The 16,740-nt window shown below is 42.9% G+C and overlaps 1 protein-coding gene across 1 annotated transcript in view; it reads right to left on the bottom strand.

The window, feature by feature from the left end:
* Nucleotides 1–5,373: 5,373 nt before the first annotated feature.
* Nucleotides 5,374–16,740, bottom strand: part of adgra1a (adhesion G protein-coupled receptor A1a) — a 32,292-nt gene continuing 20,925 nt past the window's right edge. Inside the window, exons 4-6 of the mRNA XM_056429987.1 lie at nucleotides 11,017–11,168; nucleotides 10,000–10,095; nucleotides 5,374–9,908 (exon numbers count right to left, since the gene is read on the bottom strand). Of these exons, the coding sequence (XP_056285962.1) occupies nucleotides 8,444–9,908; nucleotides 10,000–10,095; nucleotides 11,017–11,168 (1,713 nt within the window). The 3' untranslated portion in view covers nucleotides 5,374–8,443. The remainder of the gene's footprint in view (nucleotides 9,909–9,999; nucleotides 10,096–11,016; nucleotides 11,169–16,740) is intronic.

Genomic DNA, 16,740 nt, shown 5'->3' with positions numbered 1-16,740 from the left:
TATTGTTGGCATGCTGTAAATCATTGTGATGAGGAGGTTTAGCCATCAGAGCGACTTCCCTTTGAAACGAGTTCACGTAGATTATGTTCTGTCCTAACCCTCTTATGAGTGACTGATGGAGCTGCTGCTCGTGTTTATAAGGCACACGTTGGGTTCAGAAGCTCACACTAACGCAGGCTGATGCTGCCACTGAACGCCTCATAAACGGCTGCAGCATCAACTGCACATGATCTCTCTGAAGGGAGTTTATTGACTGCTTTGGTTTCAGATACACTACCGTTTAAAAGTTTGGGGTCACACAGAAGAAATTTGTGTTTTTGGTGGAATTGTAATCTCTGATCGTGGTCCCGTCGAACATTGAACGTGTAAACGTTCCCCAGAGCCACTCTGATCATCACGATGATGTCATACGGTGTAGAGACCTTAATAATCTCAATTCGTGAATCAGATTTGTTTGACGATGTGTATCTTGGTACACACACATACATTTATGGAGATTCTTTTACAGAGCTGTATAAATGTGACTATACGCACACTGAGCTGCAGTTACGCAACTCCCCGCTCAGATAGTCGTGCCAGAGCAAACGTTCTTCGTGGTGTGCAGCCGCAGCCCGTCATCACGTGTATTCATGCCGTCACGTTTTAACGTGTGAAGGCCGGCACCTCAGTCTGGTTTCGTTTATATCAGCAAAATACAAATGATACACAAGTTGAATTGAGATTTTGTAAAATGGAATCCAATTGTAGTGGTCATTTGTCCAAGAAATAAAAAACAAACAAATCTATTTGCTATCAGTCTGTGGTTCACGCAGCCAAAAGAATGATGTCCAGGATTCTGTTCTGATAATTTATTTAAATAAACAAGTAAACAAACAAAAGAACAAACAACTGTTAACGCTCCCTCACACGCTGCTGAAAAAACCCATAGGCCACCCAGGTGCATGCTGGTCCTGTACCTGCCCACTCCTACATATAACCATCGGTGCCCACACTGGTACCCAATTAGTGAACAATCAAAAGACTAAATATGTCTAAACAACAACAACAATGAGTTAAACTAGAACTATCATAAGAAAAACCTATTATACTAATATATCAAAACATCTAAACCTAAATAGGCAACGATTAAACAATATTACTTGTCAATAAAATAAATAAATACTAACAAAATAAATAACTCCAACGCCAATAAACCAGAAACTAAAATCTGGACGGGCTACAATAAGGTAATATTAGGGGTGATGGGGGGGTTGTCCCTGCTGGGCTGCCGTAGACGTGCAAGCCTCCTTATGTTCCATATCTAGATATGAAGGGCTCATTCTAAGCTAACGCGATGATTCACTCATGAAAACATAGTTAGGATTTTATTTTTCTGCATATAGATCTCCCACCATGCTGCGCGCTGGCCCTTTAAGAAGTCCTTATTGATCCTATAAGGACCTTTAAATGTCACTGAAGTCCAACCACAGTTGGATATTATAAATAAACCTAATATTCAGGCATAATATTACACAATATCCACCTAAAGGCTTATACAGTCAATATTGTCGATGGACTAATTATTTCAGCATGTACGTTATTGAGATGAATGCGTGAACAAGGCGAGCCCAGAGTACTCCCTGTATTGTTGAGCGCTGATGTGATCTGTGTTAGCGCGGATGACTGAACGTGGTGTTCATGCTAACGCCTACATCATCACGCCTCATACGCACGCCTGCTATATTTAAATACCACCATCTATATATTTTGTTACATGGAGCGCTTCCGCCATGAAATCAACCGTCCCTTATTATAATACGTGAATATGAAGTGAGATTAGAAAGAAACGACATGATTAGACGTATCAAATTATGCAATATGCCCACATCTATTTGTGTTGTGTGATAACTCTTATATAATAGAATAATTGGGGATGTAATGTGTACACGTGGGTAGCGGAGGCCGTGCAGAAAGACTAGACGAATTACCATTTGTAATAAGTTATGGATGTACTGTAAAATGAAAAGCATGGGTCTTTAACTATATATATCAATACATCTATCTACATATAGATCTTTAGGTGATGTGTTCAGGTGCAGCCAATAGGCCGACGCAGCAGAGACGGCCATGTCTTCGGGCTTCTGTGGGACTTCAAAATAGGTCACGTTCACATCAGGGACGTCTGCATAATCTTTCTGACTGCGGTGCTGCCGGAGTGGTTCAGGCCCGTGGCTGTGGGGGAGGGGAGGGATGTTAAACCAGTCAGAGAGGCGTGGCCTGGAGACAGACGGCGTCCAACATGGGAGGAGACGTGTTGGGGAACCGTTGAGGCTTCTTTGTGTCTCTGTTCGTGTGTTTCAGGTATGCCACGCCCCCTTTCAGAGCACCCACACCTGATCTTCATCAGTGGAGCTGTATATCAACCCCTTTTCTTTTGGGGCTGGGGGGAGGGGCTTAGCGCTGAGATCGTGCCCACTTTACATCTGTCAATCATTTCTCCGTCCATACACGTTGTTCAATATTACTCCTGACGTGGTCCAGCAGCCTTCTCTTTTCAAGATTTTTTGGTCAACTAAACATTTGATATTGGCCGTTAACGGCGACAGAAATGTACCAATTAACATATTTTATGAACTGAAAACGCCTCGGAAAAGGGTAAATAAAGCTCTTAATAAATGTAGACAAGTTCCACCTGTCAACATCAAGGTGGCCCAACTCTAAACACACTCTGCTTTATGGTCTGGAGAATAGATGAACTCATGTTTACAATGTTGACTTGAGGGAATAAATCAAGAGAGAAGTAGTCACTTTTTTGTTGACGTCAATGCGGTAAAGAAAAAAAACTTTCAATGCCAGAATGTTCTGAATGTGGCTCGTGAAGAAAGTTCAATATTTACTCCAAAGTGAAACGGATCCAGGAAACTCTCAGTGGGGGGTCTCTGGTCCTGCTGGTTCGCTCCTGATCGACTGGATTGGCGAGTAGCATGCTGGAACACGCTCAATAGCGAGCTAACCTGCTAGCCTGTGAAACCAAGCCCAACCCTATCGAATCAAACGTCACACTATACTTAATGCACATAAAAGGATTCATGATAAACAGGAAACAGACTAAAACTGACAACTTGTCATGCTTTGAGAATCAACAGAGCTACCGCTAGCTAGCTCAATGGATGAATCTTAGCGTGCTAAGATGCTAATGAGTCATGGGATGTCGAAACATGGCTGTTTGTGTTTGATCTCTTGAAGTATTGCACCAGGCTCGTGAGGCGTGTCTCTAACTGGGTGACCGCACTGGGAAATATTGATTTTGACAGCGTTCAGAATACATTTAGGGTTGAAGGTAGCCTAATTGGGATTAATGACAAATGGCTTCTATTACAGTTGCAATCAAAACATTTCAACCCCCATTGCACATTAGGTTTATTGGCAAAATATAACATTTCTCAGCTGTTTGCAATAAACAAATTACACAAGAATTGTTTAAGTAGTCTAATGAAACTAATATTACAAGGGTTTTATCCAAATCCAACACAAAATGCTACTTTTAATGACTAATGAATTTACTGCAGTCTCAAAATTATTTAACCCCTTCATGACAACATCGGGGCAACGCGTTTCAGATCGAGAAATAAACTGTCAAGGCTCACAGCTGTGGTTATATGGTTATATATTTTTTAATGGGGACATGTTGAGTGAATATAATTAATGTTGTGTAATAATGACACTGTAGAAATTACCGTAGGTCAAAGCCTCCCCTGAAAAGGTTTTGATTTGGAAATGTTCATAGTTTATTTATTCAGAAAGTTTATTGACTTTTATAAAAGGTAAAATTTGTCTTTTTATCCGTTTGTTTTTCTCTAACCACTTCCACCCACCACCCCTAACCCCATTGAGCAAAATTTAAATGGCTGTAGTTTCTGAACCCCTCTGACTATATACATCAATGAAGTCTTTCCAGAACGAAAAACCCCTACATGACTTGTGAAAGAGCCAGAAATCCTTCAGGTTGTAGAGAAACACAGCAGTGGGCCCTTGGAAGTCAGTAGAAATTGAAGATTTGTGTCCGCCTAAAATTTAAAAAAGTATATTTCAGTATGCATAACTGCCTGTGTCTGTATCTGTACAGGAAAAGGACAGTGTATGTATGTAACTACACTTTTCGTAAACACCTGCCTCAAATTTGAAGAGGATAGGACAGAGTATGACCATCCTACATTGTTTTTCATGAAAAGATACAGGCGGAGCTCCAAAAAGGACATTTGGAGAGTCCAGATGAACACATGGTAACCAAAATGATATTCAGAGATACTAAACGTGTTTTCTCCTCTACAGTTTGATACGGTTAAATCAATTATTCAAATGTGCAAACACAATTTAAATGTGTGAAAGTTGCTAAAGTTGCCAAACTCCTTTGGGAGGCCGTGGAGAGGAAGAGAGCAATGACTCACTGATCACAGTACATCTTTATTGGTAGTGCAGACAACAGTGTTCATAGGGGTCGTCCCTTTGTCTCACGAGGTGTCCCTTTGTTGCTTCACACTGTTCAGAAAACCCACAATAGAATTGAGAAATAATAATAATAGAAAAAAAGAAAAGAAATCTCACATTACAATGAATTCGGTGTCATAACATAAGAGGCGATCCCGGCCCGTCATCACGTGGTCATCACATTAAATCGGGGTATGCCGACATATACGTGAACACGTGTAAATAACAGGGTGATTTGACTCCTTCTTTAAATCGAGTGTGAAGGCCTGATTATGGCCCCAAGGGTAAAATCACGTGAAGATGAATGAAGCTCATGAACCAGAGAGGCGTTTCATAAAGGCAGAGGAGTAAAGCTGGGTTTACTGCGGAAAAGCATGGTTCAAGTAATCCGAGCATATCGAACCGGTATTAAGTTTGACGACATAAACTTGACATTTTTATACATCGTTGCTGAATGCATGATGAGACATTTTCAGCACAGAAGAAAGTATGAAGTGATACTCCCTCTGCCCACATCTAACCAACTCAACCAACAAGGGCAACCAATCAGAGATGGGGAAAGGGAGTCATGTAGGACTTGTAATATAGCATCATAACAGATGATTAGCTTAGCATGAATCCTGAAAAGACTTAGTTATGTCGGCACAATTGATGCTAAATATCTTTAATAACTATTCGAGCATCCCCTCTCACACACTTTGAAAAGACACTTATCGGAAATCTTTTTAATATAAATTATCAAGATTAATTTTTCACTAATTCAAATGATTTGCCTTCATTATTAAGCCCATATATTATAATATATTGTCAGACGTATATTGTAAGTCGTGTTCTACAGACAGATCTACAGTCTTTTTGTAACTTTTGGGCGGGAAAATAATAAAATATCTAATTACTTTTTTTAAAAATTACTCGACAGCGTTCAGGCACACGAGTGGAGGCGCGTTCATCGCCAACTGGTGAAATAAAACTATTATGAATTTTACATGACGCCGAGTGTTTCTTTTTGTTGCGTTGGCGGCAAACACGGCAGAGAAAACGCCGTGACGGGCGGTTAGCGTCCGCAGCGCCGGCTCAAAGCTTCCCAGACAAAATCAGATGGCTCTTTTCTTCTTCTGTGGTGTTTTTTTGGCAGCGCCTGCCCCTGGTACCACCACGTCAGCGTAATGACAGGAATCCACCAAGTTCAACACTGATTATGCTAAACATGTTTTAAACTGTATGCTAAGCTAGGCTAATCGCCTCCTCGCTGTAGCTCTGCACACTAACATCATCTAAAGCACAGGTATCAAACACAAGGCCCGAGGGCCCGAATCCGGCCCGCCACATCATTTTATGTGGCCCCTGACGGCTTGAAAGACACATGATCACCGTTTCTTTAAAAAAATATATACTTTTATTTTGAAGGTTTCAAATTAAATGGGTTTATGTTTTAATATTAGAGAAATGTTCTTATGTTACAATATGTTTACACTCAAACAATAATCAGATGCAAAGAGAGTTATTTAACTATATGTTCGGGAGTAGTTCATACAGTTTCAGTTACACCGGCCCTTTCAGAGGCAGCCATGATGCTAACGTGGCTCACAGTAAAAATTAGTTGGACACCCCTGATCTAAAGTGTATTTTTAGTCTACATCGGATCAGCCCGAGCCGAGACGGAAAACTAGCCTTACCCGAACGAGGCTAGTCTGGGCCGCTAGGTTTCAATGGGAACTTAGATGAGTTTTTTTCAAGCCGGCTTCAGCTCGACCGCTCGTGAACGCACCTCTCTGGAGACGACGTATGGAAGCTTCTGGAACGACGTGGAAGGGACCGCTGATGATCTTCTTGAACCTGAGTTAAGTTTGCATGATGCTACAAACTGTACACGCTGTGTGTGGTTTCTCATCACAGTGGAAGCTGGCACATCTTTTTGGCACGATGCAAAGTTTGTGCTCTGAAGCACATTGAAGGTTTTTAATTTACTTATTCTGATCTCTCCAGGTGCGTTACTATATAGTACATACTAGTGCAATATTTGTCAGACGTGAGTCTATCAGACTCCATTTGGCAGCATAGGTAAGGTGTCTCCATATAAAATCTTTATAGGCTTTATAAATTAATCTATATCAAGACGGATCATAAATGTGAAATTCTGCAAGGGTGAATCTATAATAATAAACATATAGCACAAAACCACACCACATCTGTGTGTACCTACTCATGCAATGTTGCACACATAAAAAAACACACATGCTCACACTGATACAAAAGTGTCTTCACATGTGGAACCACTCACATTTAAAATGATATTGTGTCTCGGAATGTTAGAAAGCGGTAAATCCAAGTGTTTAAAGATGCAATCAGTGATGTTTGACTGCTTCTTGCTTCTTATATTTGATCGGATGTTGTTTTCTCCTCGATAAACTAGTCATGATGCACTGGGCTGGCTGCTTGATGAGCGTGTGAGGGTTCAAATCTGTCGAGATTTTATTTTTTATGAATTACTAATTTCTTTCTTTTTTTTATGTGAGGAAAAGCATCGTTGTGTCAAACGCCATGTTTTTCTTTTACCCCGTTTTGTCCTGTCTCAAAATGACCAGCGTTAGCTTTTATTTCACGGCATGAATCTGCAACAACGCCACCAACCACGCTTTCGTTTGTGGATTTTGTCAAGAAAAGTGTCGGAGGTGGAGTCCAACAATACGGTGGAGTGGAAATATCAGGTTTTAATTTAAAAACAAATCTAACAATTAACGTCCGTCTGGTTTCTCTCTTTCGTGATGGATGGGTGTCGCCGCGTTGAAGCTACTTTAAAGCTAACGCTTGATAAAGCTAACGCTACGTTGGGAGAGAAGAAATATGTAAGGTATTCTGTGTTACATTTGTTTTTAAATGAAGATCTGAATTTAAATTCAATAAGTTACGCCGTGACGGCCTTACGCTTTATGATTTTTAATTCGTTTTTTCATGTGACCGGGCACAATATCTCAGGGAATTACTTCATATTTGGCTAAAATGTCCACTTGCACTCAAAGATAAACTTGAATAGAATTTGGTGGTCAATGGTCAAAGGTCACCGTGACTTTACAATACATATTTTGGGCCATAAGTCAAGAATTTGTATGGTTTTTTTAAGACAATTTCACACAAATGTCTAATGAAATAAAATGATGGTTGTGAACTGCAACGTGACTCGTGGGCGGAGGCGTACGACCGCAAGTCGGTAATTCTCGTTCAATGTGGTAAAAGTGTATTGAACATGAAGACGAGGAATACGTTTTGCATTCTGGATAATTTGCTGGAAATGATAGCTCTTTTCTTTTCTTTTCATCCCATCAATAATCTAATAAAGAAATAATCAACAGATTCATTCATTATCAAATTAGTAAATATCACAGCATGGCTGCACTCACAACTTGGTAATAATTGCTGGACGACAGTAATTATTTAATACTTGTCAAGTGTAAGGGTCCATGCAATGTTTGGGTCTCTTATCTAAGTCAACTCATTCGTGGCCATTGAGTTTGGGAACTTGTTCCACTGGTTTGTTTGGGATCAGGTCTCAAGTTTAAAATGTGTGAAGACATCCTGGTTGGACTCTTCCTCACAGCAGAGCTGTTGTCCTTTGACTCTCGGGGGGGAAAGTGGAACTGATTTAAAACTGTCCTTCTTGCTGTGTCATTGCTCACTACTGAGCCACTGAGCCCCTAGAGAGCCATACGGTACTGATTGCAACTTTAAACTACATGGAGAAGAATATTCATTAAACCTCGCTTGCATTTGAATAGTCCGTGCAAAAACGGATTAGTAACACACTTAAAGAGAAGTTTGTCATTAAGCGTTTCAGAAATATCCTCAGGGTGCGAGGCCTCGCTGGAACGTCACCCTGTGGTTCAAGAGCCAAAGCTGAAGGCATTGAGACCCAAACACTTAAAGAAGTGACTCGATGACAGGGCTGCTGGAAGGTGTAGCAAGTACAAGTGTAAGAAAACTACACAGTGGTTTCATTCCTCCAAGGCCCAGTCCGTATGTTTCCTGTGGGGTCCGAGCCGAACAGGCCTTCTTCCTGCAAGCTCCGGTTCCGGCCGATGGTTCCTCGCCGGCCGACGGTGCCGTGCAGCCGAGGCAGAGTATTTCCTTGGAACCCGTTCTGCTCCACCTCTACGCAGAGAGCATCCTTCTCTTGCTCTGTTGCCTTCGACACGCAGCTGTACGCTTCGGGGTCTTGCGAGGCGAAGGGGGCGGGTTTCTCACTGCAGCTCGTGGTGGAGGAGTGATCGGCCGAGCTGTACATGTGCCACTGGCAGGTGTGGACCCCGTGAGAAGGCAGGTGCAGGCTGTGACAGGAAGTCATGCCTTCGTGCATGTTGGGCGTTCGGCTGTGACGGGAAGCCATGGAGTCTTGCACGCTGTGGCAGGAGTTCTGGCGTTGCAAGCTGTGGCAAGAAGCCAGCTGCTTATCCAAGTGAGGGCTGGGGCAGGGGAGCTGGAGGTCCGGATGTGGGGTGGTGGACACCAGCGGCGAGCCTTCTCGGTGGTGCGCTGCGTGAGGGCTGTCCAGGTGCGAGCTGTGCCCGCCACTGTCCATACTGGTGGAGGTCATGTGCAAGCGGTAGTCCTGGAGGCGCGGGCGGCTGAAGGAGCACGACTTCGTCCTGTTAAGGCAGCTCTGGAGAGGCAGAGCGGGGCGAGGGGGCTCGTCGGGATGCGGACGCAGTGAGGGCGGCGGCTCGGCGAGAGGCGACATGGGGGTCGCCATAACGGGACTCATCACGGCCACGCAGCACGGACCCGTGTGGTTGGCCTCGGGGTTCTGGGAAGGCGGCATCATTTTGCGATAGGAACTCTGCACCAGGCGAGGGGAGAGCAGCGGCTGCTTGCCAGAGCACGGGGAGCTCAGGCGGCAGTGTGGCTCATGGAGCTCCTGCCTCGGGATCTGTCCGTCCCCGTCCTCGGACTTGGACGGGCAACAAGCCCACCAGCGGTGCCATACGTCGTCACGTTTGGCACAGTGCTGGATGAGAAGGAAAAGTCCCAGAGTGACACAAAAAGCCCCATACAGGCAGCTGAATATCATATCCAGGAAGTGACCCAGTGATGCTGCCAACGCTCCCAAAGCCCAGGTAGACAGGAACAGAAAGAGAGTGAAGGCTGTGGCCCGGAGCTGAGACTTAAACGAGTGCTCGTTGGCCAGCACCGACACGCCTGTTGTAAATGGCTGACAGTCCCCAGTGGGAACAGAAATGGCCCCCGTGTCGGCGTGGCAGCGATGGTGGTTTGACTCGCTCGATGATAACTGCGGCTGCTTCTCACTCAGAACTCGCAGCTCATACTTCTTCTCTGGGTGGCGTTTCAGCTGGATGTGTGTGCACACGAAGTACACGGACATGACGAAGACCAGAAGACCCATGGGGCCATAGAAACCTCCCAAGCTTGGTTCCCATGCCATCCAGCAGCTGAGAAAGACAGATGTAAATATGTGTCCTCTTTACTCAAAAAAATGAATGAAAACATGATTGTTCACGTATAATTTAATGTTGTACTTACTACAAAGCGTCATCCCTGCTGCCATAGTTCTCCATACTGAATGCTGCCGTAACGGCAACAATAATGAGAGGGATTCCATCACTCGCGAGATATAATCTGCAAAAAAATGTTTTAAATGGTACGGTATGAACTCTGGCTGGGTAACAGAGGCAAAAGATAATCCAGCTGAATCATATAAATTCTCCATCCACCATCAAAAATGACACTCGGCTGCTCAGCCATTAAACCCTGCTGTCTTTATGCTAAGCTAGGCTAACATCCTGATTAACCCTTGTGTTGCCTTCGGGTCAATTTGACCCGATTCAATGTTTCACCCTCCTGTTACCTTTATATTTACTAACATATTTTACCCTTGAGGTCAATATGACCCCAGCTATTAAAATCTCCAGAAAATTATTAGAATTAATATTGTTTTCCAAGTTTAAGTGTGAGGTACTTTATGTTTGTTTGTTGACTCCCGAAAGAACACCGACATTAAACATTGAATCGGGTCAAAATGACCCGAAGGCAACACAAGGGTTAAAGCTTGTTACTTTATCACACAAGACGGCTAATAACCGCTCCAAAGTGATGGACTATGTGAGCTCAATGTTGCCATAAAGATCAGATTTTTTTTTCTTTAAACTTTCATCCTATTGAAATCAAGGTAAAGGATGTGAGCTTTGCTTAAATGTGCGAGAGCAAACCAGCTGAATCTATTCAGAGAGGTGGTGCTTCACGAGAACATGAGGCATCAGCTAACCACAGATAAGTGATGCAACCTTTTTTTCGGATTCAGTAACTCAGTTTTAAGATATGTTCAACTTCAAATTATTTTAAATTCAAACTCCTCACTTGAATTGATTGTAGTCGACACGCTTGTACTAGTCACACAATCTTGTAAAAGAGAGACAGAGGTCCAAGGGCACTTGCATTGTTACTTAAATTAATAATTAATTCACACATTGCCGATTACTCAGGTCATCAGGACGTTGTTCACTGTTGTGCACATAAACTCCGGCTGACTAACTAGCTTACCTGAAGATAGTTGGTTTGGTGCGAGTCTGGCCCGGTCGATCCCTGTTCTGGGTCCGAAGAGGGTCTCTGGACACATCTTTACAGATGTTTCTAGCAGTAAGCGTCAGCCACAGCATGGTAGACAAAGAAGCATAGTGGAGCACAATGCCAACCTGTCAGAGATAAAGTTGTCAACAAAGATTATTAAAAGCAATACTTGTCGTCCTAATTAGCATGTGGATGTATTAGTGTTTTGTGTCCAAGCATTTTGAAACATAATCAACATAACTTGCATGTTAATATGTTTGTGTGTGTCAATCACCATGTTCAGGTCACGTTATTGTTGAAAACAATAAATACATTTTCATTTGTTGTAGTTAGCTTTGAATGCCAGCCAATGTCAGCATTGTTAGATTATATAGATAATGTTAGGCTACTAACAATACGGTTTATTATCGTACGTGCTTTTTCGACTACGTTCCATGTTGTAAATTCGTATTGTGTTAAACCTCAACAACCCGGAGTAGAAATCCAACATGGCTGCTCGAAAGTTTAAAAAACTATCGTAATTTTCTCATATTTAGGTCTTAATCAGTCGTACAGTCAGTACCGTCCAACTTGTAATACATTGTTATCAATATCAACTGTTATAGAGTCACGTGACCAGCTGGACGGAGATGGCAGCATAAAGCTCAGCTCCTAGCCCAACCTTGTCAAATAGTTGTTTAATTGGTTCCAACCTCGATATTTTATACTTTTTTGTTTGAGAAAGATAGTTAAAGTAGAATGGCAGGCAAAGGCAGATCTCAACGCAACGATACTGATGCCATTGCAGAGGCAGTGCTGGAGAAACAGAAAAGCTACTTCGAGCCATGCTTTGCTCGGATCCAACAGGTGGGGATCGACAATGACGAGAAGCTAACTGCTATCCATGCACAGCTAGCATCTCTCACTGCGAGCCTTGGCTCTATCAGGTCTGAGGTGGACAGCCTAAGAACTACGGTGGAAAGTAACTCAAGCGCTCTTGACAGCCATGACCACGCTTTTGAAGAGCTGGAAGTGAAGCTAGCAGATATGGAGGACAGAAACCGAATGTGCAATATTCGTGTCATTGGTTTGAAAGAGGGGCTAGAAGGCTCTAGCGCAACCCAATATCTCTCGCGCTCCCTGTCTGAGTGGTTCCCACAACTGGCAGATCTTCAGATCGATATTATGAGAGCTCACCGAATCTACAGTGAACGGAAGAATAATGTCACAACTAATCGCACGTTGATTTTCAACGTGCTTCGCTACACAACCAGGCAGGCGATTCTTCGGGCTGCGGAAATCGCCTCCCACCATCGATGGTCGGAAAATTCGCTTCTCCCCGGATTACAGCAACTACACAGTCAAACGCCGCCAAGCTTTTCGTCAAGCTATGGATTCAGCTCGCACCAAGGCTCTTGACTTTTTCCTGCTCTATCCGGCAACCCTGAAGATCAAGGAAGGCGCCCAGTATAGAGCATTCACCTCCGCTGAAGATGCTGAGAAGTACGTGAGTCGAGCTCCCTCTCGCCCGCATACTGCAACGGAGACGACCGACGGACCGGCTGCTAACAGGAACGACGAGAATGCATTGGAAGAAGTGCAGGATTAAACTGTCTGCCTGACGAGAATGGACCCTCGGTTTGTCTCAATATCCCAGTTCTAGTGTTGTTACATTGTTGTCTGCTTTATAGAGACGGAATGCCATATTGAACTGTCTTCCTATAGCCTAGCCTGCTCGCTAGGCTTGTTAGGCTAAAATAAGTTAACTACTAGGCCATTACGCCTTCGTTTTTTCTGCTTTTTACTTTTGACGAGGAATCTGTTTATTTTACGTTAATTTAATGTGGAACCAATTAATGTTGTAAACCAGGTACATATGGGCTATGTGTTCCTTTTTACTGCCCCATATCCACTCTGGATCACAGACCTATTTTGAGTGTTAGCTTTTTAGCTATGTTTCCCCCGCCTCCCCCTTTGTTTCATTGTCATGTCCGTCCGTGTTCCCTGTCTTGCGTGATTGGTGTTGTGAGGGACCCAGCTTTGGATGCAATATTGTTCGGATTCAACGAGGTGAAGGGCGGTAGCAATATGCTTCTCCACGTGTGCCTACACTTAGAGCGCAGCCTTTTTGATAATGGGTGATCTTACATTTTTAGTTTGGAATTGTGGTGGACTGAATGCCCCTCATAAACGAACCAGCTCTTTAGGCTTACTAAAAAAGAGGAACGTTGACATTGCATTATTACAGGAGACTCATTTGCTGCAGGCTGATACCGGCCGTTTAGCCAATAGATTCTATCACACAATTGCGTCTTCCTCAGCGAGCACAAAAACGAAAGGAGTAGCCATTGTTGCAAAACGAAATCTCCCACTTAAAGTGCTGTCTTCTTGGTCAGATGATACAGGCAGGATTGTGATCTCCATGATAGAATTCAATACTCGGAAGATTGCTCTAGTGTCAGCTTATGCGCCGAATGTTTTTGATGGAAACTTCTATAATACGCTCACCAAACAAATGCTGGAGTTAACGGACTGTTCCTTCATTGTTGGTGCGGATTTCAATGCTGTTTGGGACCCACATATTGATCGGTCGAATGCAAAGGCCACAGGGGTGCAGGCACAGGCCACAAATGCTCTGATGTCATGGGCCAACAGTTTAGGGCTTATAGATACCTGGTGCGCAGTGAACCCCACCTGTAAGGATTACTCCTTCTTCTCAGGTAGACATAAATCTTTTTCCAGAATAGATTTTCTTTTTGCATCCCCCCATTTATTCAACTCAATTGATAAAGCGGTGTTACTTCCAATGGCACTATCTGACCATAAAGGGGTCTTTTGCTCCACCACCCTAGGCCGACTGTCTCAACGTGCTGCTAGATGGCGTTTCAATACCTCTTTATTAAATAATGAATCCTATGTCACACAATTTATTGCAGAATTCCAGACGTTTGCAGAAATTAATGTTGGCTCTGTAGAAGACCCAAGGATTCTGTGGGACGCAATGAAAGGTTTTATTAGGAGCAATACCATTCTATTCTGCTCTAACGCACGCAAAGCTAGGACACTCCAACTGCAAAACCTTGAATCTGAATTCACCAGATTAGACTCATTGATGCAAACAAACTTTACTGACCAAATAGCTTTAAAACGATCACTAGTTAAGAAGGAAATAAACAACATTCTGAAACGCAAATCTGAATTCCTAATTCATAGAACGCGACAGCGCTATTACTTCCAGGGTGCTAGACCGAGTCATTTACTTGCCATGAGAATCAGGTCAAGTGACCATTTTTCAGATATTCCGGCTGTTAAATCTTCAGATGGCAATATCAGAACTGACCCTGTTGAAATAAATAAATCTTTTCAGACATTTTATTCTAATTTGTATCAATCAGAGGTTACTTTGGATAAAATCCACTGTGACGGATGGTTAAATCAGCTTGACTTGCCCAAGTTATCAGTAGAGGAATCAGCTGACTTAGACAATTTGGTCACTAGAGACGAACTAAGAATGGCAGTACAGAATATGCAAAGGAACAAATCACCAGGTTTTGATGGGATCCCCCCTGAATTTTATGTTACTTTTTGGGAACAGTTGGGTCCATTCCTTCTTGACATGATTAACTTCTCTATTGGAAAGGGTGAATTCTCAAGGGATGTTAACACAGCTCTGATATCCTTACTCTTGAAAAAGGATAAGGATCCTACAGAGTGCTCTAGCTATTGTCCTCTTAGCCTGTTAAATTCTGATTTAAAAATATTTGCTAAACTACTAGCCCGTCGTCTGAGTCTCATATGTCAAAATTAATAAACTCTGACCAAACAGGATTCATAAAAACGAGATTGGCAGCAGATAATGTTAGACGCCTTCTCCACATTATTGATGCTGCAGAAGACAGTAAGACACCAATGTCACTTCTCTCTCTTGACGCAATGAAAGCTTTTGATAGACTTGAGTGGCCATTCTTATGGTCAGTCTTAGAGGTGATGAGCTTTGGTAACACTTTCATTGGCATGATTAAAGTCATGTATTCTAACCCTTCAGCCCAAGTCTTAACAGGACGCACCTTCTCCTCTTTGTTCCCCGTTTCCAGATCTTCACGCCAAGGTTGCCCCCTGAGTCCTGCACTATTTGTCCTCTCCCTTGAGCCTCTGGCTCAAGCCATTCGCCAATCTGTCGTGGTGTCACCAATATGCATTCGAAATACGCAGCATCACCTCTCATTGTTTGCAGATGATGTGATGGTCTTTTTGGAAAACGCCTCTGTCTCTTCCACATCTTCTATCCTTATGCGAGGAGTATGGAAGCTTATCAGGCTTCAAAATTAACTGGTCAAAGTCTGCTTTACTCCATCTAAACGAATCTGCATGCAATTCAATCATCTCTGCCAACATCCCCATTGTTAAACAGTTTAAATACTTGGGTGTTGAGGTTTTTCCTTGTTTAAACAAGATTATTAAGCATAACTACTCTATTGCTCTGAACAACATATTGAAAGATATGGAAAAATGGATGAGTCTCCCTATGTCTATTCAAGCCCGTATCTCTGTGGTTAAAATGAACATCTTACCCAGGATTAATTTTGTGAGCTACCTCTTTCTCCTCCTTCTGACTACTGGCATAAATTAGAGGCAGCAGTATCGAAATTCATTTGGAAAGGCAAGCGGCCACGACTTAAAAAGTCTACTCTACAGAGGAGAAAGGAGAATGGTGGTCTTTCAGTTCCCAACTTTAAACTCTATTTTTTGTGTCTTGTCTTAAGGCCTCTTCTTACATGGTTTGACCCGGATTCCTCAGTGTGCTGGCGTGCTTTAGAAAGTGCTCTGACAGAACCATGGTCACTTCATGACGTTCTTTTTGCCAATATCTCTAACAAACAGTGCCAGCTGCGCTTTGGCCCCATTGTCTCTCATCTTATCAAAACCTGGAGATTGGTTGAAACATATTGCCATGTACCATGCAATTGGCATACACTTTCTCCACTATTCAACAATAAAGCTCTCCTGATTGGTGGGAGGCCTATAACAGCTCCGCATTGGGAACAGAGGGGGGTTCATTATCTAAAAGACATTTTTAACGAGACTGGCTTGTTATCTTTTACTGACTTACAAAATGCATTCAGTCTACCACGTTCCTCATTTTTCTTTTACCTTCAATTAAGATCAGCACTCAAGGCATATGGTGTCCCCTGGCAGAGAGCTTTGCCCATCCATCCTATCCGGAAATTATTTACAATGCAGGCAAAAACCAGCGGTATGGTATCTAAGCTCTATCAGTTTTTGGTAACACCTGGCCGCCTCAGCCTTCCTATTGAGAGGGTCTGGGAATGTGATTGCCCAGACTTGGTCACTGATTTTGACTGGTATGATGTATGGTCTAATATCTCAGAAGTATCACGCAATCCAGACCATCAGCAAATTCACTACAATTTCATTCATAGGACGTATCTCACCCCTGTGAAAATACATCACATGAAAATAATTACCAGTCCTTGATGCACTTTCTGCCCACTAAACACTCAAGGAACATATCTTCACATGTTCTGGGATTGCTCCCCTGTTTGTCAGTTTTGGAACAATATTGCATCCAAGTTATCTGTCTTGATTAATGTCACTGTGCCTGTCACTCTCAGTGTTTTGATTCTAAATGTTTTTGATTCAGACTTTCAGCTCTCTAAAATCCAAATGCGTGTTGCATTTGCTGGACTTACAGCTGCT

The sequence above is a fragment of the Pseudoliparis swirei genome, chromosome 13 (genome assembly GCF_029220125.1).
Source record: "Pseudoliparis swirei isolate HS2019 ecotype Mariana Trench chromosome 13, NWPU_hadal_v1, whole genome shotgun sequence".
Lineage (NCBI taxonomy): Eukaryota > Metazoa > Chordata > Actinopteri > Perciformes > Liparidae > Pseudoliparis > Pseudoliparis swirei.
This window is presented reverse-complemented; position numbering and strand designations above follow the sequence as displayed.